This window comes from Hyla sarda, chromosome 1, assembly GCF_029499605.1.
Source record: "Hyla sarda isolate aHylSar1 chromosome 1, aHylSar1.hap1, whole genome shotgun sequence".
Classification (NCBI taxonomy): domain Eukaryota; kingdom Metazoa; phylum Chordata; class Amphibia; order Anura; family Hylidae; genus Hyla; species Hyla sarda.
The window spans coordinates 546,058,855-546,071,809 of NC_079189.1; the positions used below are offsets into that span (position 1 = coordinate 546,058,855).

The following is a 12,955-nucleotide window of genomic DNA, read 5'->3' on the forward strand; positions in this document are numbered from 1 at the left end:
CACGTGCCACAGGTGGCACGCCAAGACCCCACTGTGCGCATGCGGCCATAGTTCGCCATGGATGCCTTTTGATGCGTGCGATTACACAGTGGGTCACACAATGAAGGAGCAGACAATTAAACAAGCGAGCAGAGCCGTGTTCTGGCGGTAAGTTAGCTCCCTGCAGCGCGGCCCGGTCCCTTCAATGTGCGGCCGACTGTCTGACTGTCTCTCCTTCCAGCAGTGCGCAGCGCTGGGAGGTGAATTAACCCCACCACGGCTGGGTGCCGTTAATAAACAGCGCAGCCGTGCAGCGGGCGTATGAAGAGAGCTCAAGAGCTGAGCTCTCTTTATGCTGGCTAATACTGGACATCACCGATCCAAGTGATGTCCGGCATTAACACTTTAGACACGGCGATCAAAGCTGATCGCGGAGTCTAAAATGCCGAAGTGACTGCCGGTAGCTCAGTGGAGCTGATCGGGACACCGGCGGCATAATGCTGCCGGGTCCCGATCAGCTGAGAGGACAGGCGGAGGTTACCGACCTGCCTCCGTCCTATCCCATCAGCGCTCCAATAATGCTGATAGCCTCTGCAGGCTGTAATAATGGAGCGCCGATAACACTGATCAGTGATGTGCCTATGGCACAACAGTGATCAGTGCTTGCAATCACTTGATTGCAGTGCAGGTAGTAAAACAGTCCCCATGGCAGTTTTTTTCCTAACAGGGCGCCTCCAGTTGTTGCAAAACTACAACTCCCAGCATGCCTGGACAGCCTTTGGCTGTCCGGGCATGCTGGGAGTTGCAGTATTGCAACAACTGGAGACACACCGTTTGGAAAACTCTACCCTATGGGGACTAAAAAAAATGTAAAAAGAAAATGTAAAATAATGTTTAAAGCCCCTCCACCCCCAATAAAAGTTTAAATCGACCCTCTTTTTCCCCATTTTTATATAAAATAATGTTACCAAAAATAAAAAAAACATATTTGGAATTGCTGCATGCGTAAATGTCAGAACTATTAAATGAAAACTGTCCTCTTCCCCCCCCCCCCCCCCCCCCCCCCCGCACTAACCAGTGGTACTGGCTGGTAGTGCGGGGGGCGCTGATCAGTTGGATCCTTACCATGCCCGGATCCGCCCCGCCGTAATCTTCTATATGCAAATGAGGTGCTAACTTGCAACGACCGGGCTAACTGGCACTCCGACGTCAGAGTTTCTGGCCGCAGCGCTGCCCAGCTCATCAATATTCCTCCCCTCCCTCTCCTTCTCCCCTCTCTGTAATGAAGAGAGAGGGGAGGAATATTGATGAGGTGGGCGGCGCTGCGGCCAGAAATGCTGACATCAGAGTGCCAGTTAGCCCGGTCGGTGCAAGTTAGCACCTCATTTGCATATATAGCAAAAATAGAAGATTACAGCATAAACCACAGAGGATCCGGGCACGGTAAGGCTCAAGCTGATCAGCATCCCCCGCACTACCAGCCAGTACCACTGGTTAGTGCGGGGGGAGAAAGTGGACAGTTTTCATTTAAAATATAACATTAAAGGAGTACTCCGGCATGCACTTTTTCCCTTTTATCCCGTCCGGGGCTGCAAAATAAAAGAAAACACACTTTCTCTTAACTGCCAACGAGCCCCCGGTGCTCCGGTACAGGTGTTCGGTCCCCGGGCTGTATTCTTCTTACTTCCTGTTAGCCCGGCACGTCACACGGAGCTTCAGCCTATCACCGGCCGAGGCGGGACATCCCTGCGGCCAGTGATAGGCTGAAGCTCCGTGTGACGTGCCGGGCTAACAGGAAGTAAGAAGAATACAGCCCGGGGACCGAACACCTGTACCGGAGCACCGGGGGAGCGTATGCCGGTAAGAGAAAGTGTGTTTTCTTTTATTTTGCAGCCCGGACGGGATAAAAGGAAAAAAGTGCGCGCTGGAATACTCCTTTAACAAAAACAAAAGCTCATTTAGGTGATGCACCACCAACCACCAGTGTGTTTTCTTTACTAGAATTTATGTTTTTTCAATAAAAAAACATTAAAAACATTTTTGGGATCATTGAACTCTGTTGTTGTGTTCTTCTTTTAAAACAAAATATGTTAATTAGTTATGGCAACTGTATGAGTAGCTTTTTCTAAACGTAAACCTCAGTATTCTAATTTAATTGCTGTGCTGGCACTTTGAGGGAAAAAAACTTGGTGTGCATTACGGTTTGGGCACTCGGGCTCAAAAAGGTTCGCCATCACTGGTATAGTCTCACTATTCAATTCTTACTTACTGCATTCAATGTAAAAATAGCCAGGAATATTGTTTTTTAATAGAAGAAATATAAAAAATAAATAAATAAAATCCTGGTGATATCACTGACTATAGTCAATAAAAAGGAATAGCCATCCATGTAATCATTATATACTAGCCAGGTCTGCAGAGCGGGAGCATTCATTCAGTCTTGTAGAAAAGGGATCCCATATAGGGAATATAAAAATATGTGGTCTTGATGAGGTAACCCCCTCGAACGTGGTAAATTCTTATACTATTTGCCAACATAAAAATTGGACTTCCCTTCCTAGAAAGTTGTTTTTCTCTTAAATTCTCTCTATAAATGTTACCTGTTGAATGATCCGTTGTTCCACAACATCTGACATCACTTGCACGTGTATAGTTCCTGCAATGATTGAGGCCGAGTGCCGCCAAAAATGTGGATCCCGATAAGAGATCAGACCATCAATGTTTGAGATCTGTAAAATGAAGAGGCCATTTAATGTGCACCCACGTGAACAAACCATACAGGGGGAGATTTACCTGTCCAGGGGAAAAGTTGCTGAGTTGACCATAGCAACCAATCAGATCCCTTCTTTCATTTTTGAAAAAAAAAAAGGCCTCTGAAAAATGAAAGAAGTGATCTGATTGGTTATTATGGGCAACTCAGCAACTTTTCTTTCCCTCCACAATACTTAGACAAAGGAAGACAGATTACTGCAAACCGTTCTCCTTATCAACAAGCAACAACAATTTTATTTTCTTAAAGGGGTACTCCGTTGGAAAACATATATATATTTTAAATCAACTGGTTTCAGAAAGTTAAACAGATTTGTAAATGACTTCTATTAAAAACTCTTTACCCTTCCAGTACTTTTTAGCAGCTGTATGCTACGGAGGAAATTCTTCTCTTTTTTTTTATTTCTTTTTTTGTCTTGTCCACAGTGCTCTCTGCTGACACCTCTGTCCGTGTCAGGAACTGTCCAGAGCAGCATAGGTTTGAAATGAGGATTTTCTCCTGCTCTGGACAGTTCCTGATACGGGCATCAGGGGGGTCAGCAGAGAGCACTGTGGACAACACAAAAAAAGAAATTCAAAAAGAAAAGAATTTCCTCTGTAGCATACAGCTGCTAAAAGGTACTGGAAGGGTAAAGATTTTTTTAATAGAAGTCATTTACAAATCTGTTTAACTTTCTGAAACCAGTTGATTTAAAAAAAATAAAATTAAATGTTTTCCACCGGAGTACCCCTTTAACATCTGTGCAATAGGAACTAGAAAAAACATATACTATATTTACAGAAAAGAGGATAACAAGTTGATTGTGGTCAGACCACTGGGGCCCAAAAAGAGAATGGGGACAAGATTGACTCTGGAATGAATGGTGCGCACCACGGGTGCTTGGTAGGGATCGACCGATATCGTTTTTTTAAGGGCAGATACCGATAATAGGTGGAGGTTAGGGCCGATAGCCGATAACTTATACCGATATTCCGGTATAAGTTATCGGCTATTTATCCCCCCGCGACACCGCTGCAGATCATTGATTTAAAACGGGCGCTTTAATTCAATGAGCTGCAGTGGCTTTTGCGGTGCCATAGACCGCCGCCGCCACCCGCTTCTTTCCCCCTGCCTGTCCGGGGGTCCCGAGTCCTATCACCGCCACCGCTCCCCCCACCACCGCACCACTCCCCCTACCGCTCCGCCGCACCGCCATGGCCCCATTGCCTCCCCCATCCCCGGTTTTATAATTACCTGTTCCCGGGGCCCACTCTACATCTGGCTCCGGTGGTGTCCTCCTGAGCTGTCACTGTGCGCACTGACGGTGACGTCACGTCGCATCACGTCACTCGTCATTGCGCACAGCGTAACGCAGGACGCAGCAGAAGCCAGAAGTAGCGTGGACCCCGGGAACAGGTAATTATAAAACCGGGGATGAGGGAGGCAATGGGGCCGGGGCATTATCGGCAAGGTAATTGCCGATACAGATAATGCCCAAAATAGTGATTATCGGCCGATAATAATAGTAAAAAATAATAATCGGCCAAACCGATAATCGGTCGATCCCTAGTGGTTGGCAAATGCTCCAGTCTCTCTTAATGGGCTGTCAAATATTCCTGAGTTCAGTACGTGTTCGGCCACCCCACAAAGCAGTGTTTTTCAACCAGTGCACCTCCAGCTGTTGCAAAACTACAACTCCCAGCATGCCCGGACAGCCTTTGGCTGTCCGGGCATGCTGGGAGTTGTAGTTTTGCAACAGCTGGAGGCACACTGGTTGAAAAACAATGCCACATAGAATGTATGAAGTGTTGGCTGTGCACCCTTCACCAGTAGCCCCTCACCCGATTAACTTGAAATTCCTTATATCCCCTAGGTGTAGGTGACAAGATCATGACATGGGTATACCTCTTTAAAATATGATATACCATGTACTCTACAGAGCTCTCCTGAACTACACATTTATTCTGTCCAAATAATATAGATGTCTGGGGCAGAGTGTACAAAAATCCCCTAATAAAAAACTGCTTTATTTTTTAATATATAAATAAATTTTCACCTTCTCAAGACCAAGGTTTATCCCCTTCTCAATTTCAGGAGGAATTCTCAGGAGGATTACTTGACACGCATCCTTCAGAAGAGGGAGAACACTTCCAAATATCAAGACAGAAATGAACAAGGAGCACAGAGGATCCGCTATCAGCCAGCCAAATTGTCGAATCAATATGGTAGATAATATGACGCCCACGCTGCCAAGAGTGTCCGCCAGCACGTGTAAGAACACACCTGAAGAGAAGCATTAAAGTTAGCCTACAACAAGTCCTCCTCTGCCTACACACCATTCCAGAAACATGCCATAAAAGCTGCACTCACCACGCATGTTTGCATTCATTCCTCCTCCACCATGAGAATGGCCATGGTTGTGAGTATGCCCATGATCACTGTGTGAATGACCATGACTGTGGCCGTGTCCATGATGAGAGTGGCCATGATCATGAGACGAACACCCTCCTCCTTTGGAACCACCATGGGAGTGGGCATGACTAAAGGCACAGATACCAACGAGATTGACCAGCAGGCCTCCGACTGACACCGGCTGTTATTAGAGAGGAGACAATACAGTAATTGAAATTGCTTTGTTTGAAGAGAAGATAAAACAAAATTTGGTTAAACTGTACAAATTATTATTTTTTTTTTATTAATTGCTTTCTGCTAGAAAAAAAATGCCAAAAAATAAAATAAGAGTACAGCGCTATCTAGTACTTTCTTCAGCAGTCACATAGGGGGAGATTTATCAAAACCTGTGCAAAGGAAAAGTTGCCCATAGCAACCAATCAGATCGCTTCTATCATTTTGCAGAGGCTTCGTTAAAAATGAAAGAAGAGATCTGATTGGTTGCTATGGTCAACTTTTCCTCTGGACAGGTTTTGATAAATCTCCCCCATAGTGAGTAAATGGAGTGAAAGCAAACATGAGCCACCACCACTACATTACCCCAGAGGATAAAGTACACATCGCCCCCCCCCACATTTCTTGTGAACAGTGGGGGTCCCTGTGGTCAGACCCTCTTAGATCAGAAACATCTCACCTATCCTATGGATAAGTGAAAAGTTAAAATTTTGGGATAACCCATGTAATGTAGCAAGTTCAGGTGCAAGTTCAGTACATGTTCGGCCACTCTACAGAGCAGTGTTTTTCAACCACTGCACCTCCAGCTGTTGCAAAACGACAACTCCCAGCATGCCCGGACAGCCAAAGGCTGTCCGGGCATGCTGGGAGTTGTCGTTTTGCAACAGCTGGAGGCACACTGTTTTACACACTGCCACAGAGAATGTATGAAGTGCTGGGCAGAAGAGAAGCAGGAAAGAAGCAAACATGAGCCACCACCACTACATTACCCCAGAGGATAAAGTACACCCCCCCCCCCTCATTTCTTGTGAACAGTGGGGGTCCCTGTGGTCAGACCCACTCAGATCAGAAACATCTCACCTATCCTATGGATAAGTGAAAAGTTACAATTTTGGGATAACCCATGTAATGTAGCAAGTTCAGTACATGTTCGGCGACTCTACAGAGCAGCGTTTTTCAACCAGTGCGCCTCCAGCTGTTGCAAAACGACAACTCCCAGCATGCCCGGACAGCCAAAGGCTGTCCGGGCATGGTGGGAGTTGTTGTTTTGCAACAGCTGGAGGCACACTGTTTGAAAAACACTGCCACAGAGACTGTATGAAGTGCTGGGGAGAAGAGAAGCAGGAGAGAAGCAAACATGAGCCACCACCACTACATTACCCCAGAGGATAAAGTACACCCCCCCCCCCCTCATTTCTTGTGAACAGTGGGGGTCCCTGTGGTCAGACCCTCTCAGATCAGAAACATCTCACCTATCCTATGGATAAGTGAAAAGTAAAAATTTGGGGATAACCCATGTAATGTAGCAAGTTCAGTACATGTTCGGCCACTCTACAGAGCAGTGTTTTTCAACCAGTGCGCCTCCAGCTGTTGCAAAACTACAACTCCCAGCATACCTGGACAGCCAAAGGCTTTCCGGGCATGCTGGGAAATGTAGTTTTTCAACAGCTGGAGGCACACAGTTTGAAAAACACTGCCACAGAGAATGTATGAAGTGCTGGGGAGAAGAGAAGCAGGAGAGAAGCAAACATGAGCCACCACCACTACATTACCCCAGAGGATAAAGTACACCCCCCTCATTTCTTGTGAACAGTGGGGGTCACTGTGGTCAGTTAAAATTAAAAGTAAAAATTTTGGGATAACCCATGTAATTTAACAAGTTCAGGTGCAAGTTCCCTGGAATCGCTACAAGGATCCCAAAATCCACACAACTGATGAATGGATACTGCAAGTTCTGCTCTCGTGCATTTTATTTTTATTTAATCATAGATCACAATTATCCTATATCTGAAAATCAGAAAACTCCCTGTTTCAGACTTTTATTAGTTCCTTGTTGGACATAAGTCTTGGTGTGATTATGTCCAACAATCAATGGTCCAATACAAGTCTTCAGCTACTGTATATATTTTGGGCCAATCACATAAGGTGAAGTACAGACAATAATCCACATATGAGATGGTTCTGAAATAAATATTTTAGCCACTGAGCTAGCTCAGAATGGGTTTGTTCAGACGAGCAGATCCACAGCGTATTTTAGGCATGCGGATCCGCCGCTGAAGGACCGCTACAGGGTGCCTTTAGATGTACCTGCTCAGAGCGGCAATGCGCCACACTGTGATGTGCGAGTCGCCGCACGCATGTGAAGTATACGCACACATTGAGACTGCTCTCGGCCGAGCTCAGGGAGAGCGATGTGTGCGAGTACACCGAGCATGCACAGCAGTGTGTCTACTTGTGGCGCATTGCCGCTTAGAGCAAGCACATCTAAAAGGCACCCGGTAGCGGTCCTTCAGCGGCGGATCCGCAGCGTAAAATACGCTGTGGATCCGCTCGTCTGAACGTACCCTATATGTGGAGAGGCCTTTACTGAGAAAAGTCAAATGCTTGCACTTACTGTTAACATATCTGTATTGATATCAGGTGGATCAAAGATTCTGCCCACAGCCTCAATAAACACAAAGAATGAGATCACCACCAGGAAGAGTCCATTAATAAACCCTGACAGGATTTCCACACGGCCGTACCTGAAACAATAAGCAACGAAAAATGAAGGTCTGCTACATTACCTGGAGTTGTGTACAATAAAAATATGCAAGCAGAGTACCAGATATTGCTCGGTATTCCTACATAAACCTTGTGGGAAAGGAAAAGCAACAATTACGTTACTGTCCTCAAATCCCGTCCTTAATGCCAACCCCATAACCTGATCCCATATGCCAACCTCTGTACTAACTATTTTCTACAGCTGCCTGCAGGACGGTCGACAGGACATTTGAAAATCCTGGGCAATTTCTGCAGCCATTGAATAACGCTATCAGGAGATGTACCAGAACTCCCTCAGACTTGCATTGGACTTCAGACCCCCCCCCCAAAAAAACAACACCCCCCACATATTGGGATGTGTTAGGGTTGATTTAACACTACTATATTTTTAGTTGACATATAAATTATATATATATTCTATATACACACAGTCTTACCCATAGGAGAATATCCGTGTTGGTTTCCATCGGGTCATGAGTGCAGCAATAAGCCCCATGACAAGAGCAGAGCAGTCAAACAACATGTGAAAACCATCAGACAGCAATCCTAGACTATTTGTCCACACACCATAGAAAATCTCCACAAATGTGAAGGCCTGAAATCAGATTGGGAGAGATCATAAATCCAAAAGGCCAATAATAGAACAGACAATAGCATTCTATAGTATTCTGGGCTCATTATTAGTACCCTACACGAGTAGTGTATACCCATGGCTTCTGACAACAGTGTTGTAGGGTAATTTCTGCTTATGCATGTCAGTGTCCTAATAGTTGTCAGTGTCAACACCTAATGTCAGTGTCCTAATAGTTGTTAAAAGTTTTTTCAGGTATTTTAAATCTGGGATTTAATATAGACAGTCTGACCCTAAGTTGGCTCATTATATTATCAATGTGTGTTTAGCTTAAAGGGGCACTCCGGTGGAAATCTTTTTTTTTTAAATCAACTGGTGCCAGAAAGTTAAACAGATTTGTAAATTACTTTTATTAAAAACTCTTAATCCTTCCAGTACTAATTAGCTGCTGTATACTACAGAGGGAATACTTTTCTTTTTGAATTTCCTTTCTGTCTGACCACAGTGCTCCTGCTGACACTTTGCTATGGGGATTTTCTCCTGCTCTGGATAGTTCCTGACATGGACAGAGGTGTCAGCAGAGAGCACTGTAGTCGTGACAGAAAAGAAATCTAAAAATAAAAGAATTCCCTCTGTAGTATAGACGCTAATAAGTACTGGAAGGATTAAGAGTTTTTAATGGAAGTAATTTACAAATCTGTGTAACTTTCTGGCATCAGTTGATTTAAAAAAAATATTTTTTTTTTTTACAATGGAGCACCTCTTTAACCCCTTAAGGACTTAGGATGCCCTCGTTTCAGAGTCCTTAAGGACTGAGGACGTATGAGTACGTCCTGTCCATTCCCGGCCCCCCGCCGCTAGCCGGAGGTGAGACGGTGCCCGATACCTGCTGATATCGATCAGCAGGCATCGCGGCATATCGCCCAGGGGAATCATGATGACCCCCCCATGTCGGCGATGGGCGCAGATCGCTGTACAATTCAGCCCAGCGATCTGCGGCGGATTCCGGGTCAATCGGGTCTCCAGTGACCCGGAATTACTGGCTGATTGGGGCAGTCTCTGACGGCCCCAAACAGCCATAGCCAGCAGGTGTGAGGTGGCACTGGTGCCACCTCATGATCGCCCCGATTCGTCGGCCGGTTTACCGGCCGACCAATCAGGGCACCTGCTGCAGGTGTCACTCCCGCAACCCGCTCCGCCCCTCTTCTGGAGGACGTGATCGGGTGCGGGAAGAGGACCCCGGCAGCTGGGGACCCCAATCCCCGGCGTCCCTGTTGGGATCGGGACCCCAGGAGCGATGGCGACTGACCTGTGTGCGGGAGCAGCAGTTGGAGGTGAGTGACAGCCTCCTGCTGTTGCTTAGCAACATCTCCCAGCATGCAAAAAGGGCATGCTGGGAGCTGTAGTTATGCAACAGCAGGAGGCAGACCACCACAACTCCCAGCATTCCCTTATGGGCATGCTGGGACTTATAGTTTTGCAACAGCTGGAGGCACATTTTTTCTATAGAAAAGTGTACCTTCAACTGTTGTATAACTTCAACTCCCAGCTTGCACAAACAGCTAAAGTACATGCTGGGAGTTGTAGTGGTGCATCTGCTGAATGCACACTGGTTGTGAAACACAGAGTTTTTTTTTACTTAACTCAGTGTTTCATGACCGGTGTGCCTCCAGCTGTTGCAAACTACAACTCCCAGCATGCACCGTACATGCTGGGAGTTGTAGTTTTGCAACAGCTGGAGGCACACTGGTTGTGAAACACTGAGTTAAGTAGCAAACCAGTGTGTCTCCAGCTGTTGCATAACTACAATCCCCTGCATCCCCAGCCAAAGTAGTATGCCTCCAGCTGTTGAAAAAACTACAACTCCCAGCATGCACTCATAGAACGTACATGCTGGGCATTGTAGTTTTGCAACAGCTGGATGTGTCCCCCCCCCCCCCAATGTGAACCTACAGGGTACACTCACAAGGGCGGAGGTTTACAGTAAGTATCCAGCTGCAAGTTAGAGTTGCGGCAAATTTTCTGCCGCAGCTCAAACTGCCAGAGAGAAACTACTGTGAACCCCCACCCGTGTGACTGTACCCTAAAAACACTACACTAACACACAATAAAAGAAAAAGTAAAAAACACTACATATACACATACCCCTACACAGCCCCCCTCCCCAATAAAAATGAAAAATGTCTGGTACGCCACTGTTTCCAAAACGGAGCCTCCAGCTGTTGCAAAACAACTACTCCCAGTATTGTCGGACAGCCACTGACTGTCCAGGCATGCTGGGAGTTTTACAACAGCTGGAGACACCCTGTTTGGGAATCACTGGCGTAGAATACCCCTATGCAAGTCCCTAATTTAGACCTCAAATGCGTATGGCGCTCTCACTTTGGAGCCCTGTCGTATTTCAAGGCAACAGTTTAGGGCTACATATGGGGTATCGCCGTACTTGGGAGAAATTGTGTTACAAATTTTGGGGGGTATTTTCAGCTATTACCCTTTTTAAAAATGTAATTTTTTTGGGAAAACAAGCATTTTAGGTAAAAAATTATTTTTTTTGCTGTTCTGGCACCATAGGGGCTTCCTAAATGCGGCATGCCCCCAGAGCAAAATTTGCTTTCAAAAAGCCAAAGGTGACTCCTCCTTTCCTGAGACCTGTAGTGCGCCAGCAGAGCACTTTTCATCCCCATATGGGGTGTTTTCCGAATCGGGAGAAATTGGGCTTAAATTTTGGGGGGTATTTTCTGCTATTACCCTTTTTAAAAATGTAACATTTTTGGAAACACAAGAATTTTAGGTAAAAATTATTATTATTTTTTTTACATTTGCAAAAGTCATGAAACACCTGTGGGGTATTAAGGCTCACTTTACCCCTTGTTATGTTCCTCAAGGGGTCTAGTTTCCAAAATGGTATGCCATGTGTTTTTTTTTTTTTTTTTTTTGCTGTTTTGGCACCCTAGGGGCTTCCTAAAGGTGACATGCCCCCCAAAAACCATTTCAGAAAAATGTTCTCTCCAAAATCCCCTTGTCGCTCCTTCCCTTCTGAGCCCTCTACTGCGCCCGCCGAACACTTTACATAGACATATGAGGTATGTGCTTACTCGAGAGAAATTGGGCTACAAATATAAGTATACATTTTCTCCTTTTTACCCCTTGCAAAAAATTGGGTCTACAAGAACATGCGAGTGTAAAAAATGAAGATTTTGAATTTTCTCCTTCACTTTGCTGCTATTCCTGTGAAACACCTAAAGGGTTAAAACACTGACTGAATGTCATTGTGAATACTTTGGGGGGGGGGGGGTGCAGTTTTTATAATGGGGTATTCCTAATATGAAGACCCTTCAAATCCACTTCAAACCTGAACTGGTCCCTGAAAAATAGTGAGTTTGAAAATTTTGTGAAAAATTGCTGCTGAACTTTGAAGCCCTCTGGTGTCTTCCAAAAGTAAAAACATGTCAACTTTATGATGCAAACATAAAGAAGACATATTGTATTTGTGAACCAAAATTTTTTTTATTTTGAATATCGATTTTCCTTACAAGCAGAGAGCTTCAAAGTTAGAAAAATGCAAAATTTTCAATTTTTTTCATCAAATTTTGGGATTTTTCACCAAGAAAGGATGCAAGTTACCACAAAAATTTACCACTATGTTAAAGTAGAATATGTCACGAAAAAACAGTCTCGGATTCAGAATGATAACTAAAAGCATTCCAGAGTTATTAATGTTTAAAGTGACAGTGGTCAGAAGTGCAAAAAGCGGCCGAGTCCTTAACCCTTCACGACCCAGACCATTTTCACCTTCAGGACCTGACCACTGTTACTTTAAACATTAATAACTCTGGAATGCTTTTAGTTATCATTCTGATTCCGAGATAGTTTTTTCGTGACATATTCTACTTTATGTTATTGGTAAAATTTCACTGATATTTGCATCCTTTCTTGGTAAAAAAAATCTAAAATTTTCATGAAAACTTTGAAAATTTAGCATTTTTCTAACTTTGAAGCTCTCTGCTTGTAAGGAAAATGGATATTCACAATAAATTACATATTGATTCACATATACAATATGTCTACATTATGTCTGCATCAAAAAATTGACGTGTTTTTACTTTTGGAAGACATCAGAGGGCTTCAAAGTTCAGCAGCAATTTTCCAATTTTTCTCATGATTTTCAAAATCGTACTTTTTCAGGGACCAGTTCAGGTTGGAAGTGGATTTTAAGGGTCTTCATTTTAGAAATACCCCATAAATGACCCCATTATAAAAACTGCACCCCCCCAAAGTATTCAAAATGACATTCAGTAAGTGTTTTAACTGTTTTAGGTGTTTCACAGGAATAGCAGCAAAGTGAAGGAGAAAATTCTAAATCTTCATTTTTTAACCTCGCATGTTCTTGTAGACCCAATTTTTGAATTTTTACTAGGGGCAAAAGGAGGGAAATCACCCCAAAAATTGTAACCCAATTTCTCTCAAGTAAGAAAACACCTCATATG

The 12,955-nt window shown here is 44.5% G+C and overlaps 1 protein-coding gene across 1 annotated transcript in view; it reads right to left on the reverse strand.

Moving 5' to 3' along the window:
• SLC30A5 (solute carrier family 30 member 5) overlaps positions 1–12,955 on the reverse strand; it is a 49,984-nt gene that overhangs the window by 12,414 nt on the left and 24,615 nt on the right. Inside the window, exons 11-15 of the mRNA XM_056541568.1 lie at positions 8,335–8,492; positions 7,749–7,878; positions 5,099–5,321; positions 4,785–5,011; positions 2,580–2,708 (exon numbers count right to left, since the gene is read on the reverse strand). Of these exons, the coding sequence (XP_056397543.1) occupies positions 2,580–2,708; positions 4,785–5,011; positions 5,099–5,321; positions 7,749–7,878; positions 8,335–8,492 (867 nt within the window). The remainder of the gene's footprint in view (positions 1–2,579; positions 2,709–4,784; positions 5,012–5,098; positions 5,322–7,748; positions 7,879–8,334; positions 8,493–12,955) is intronic.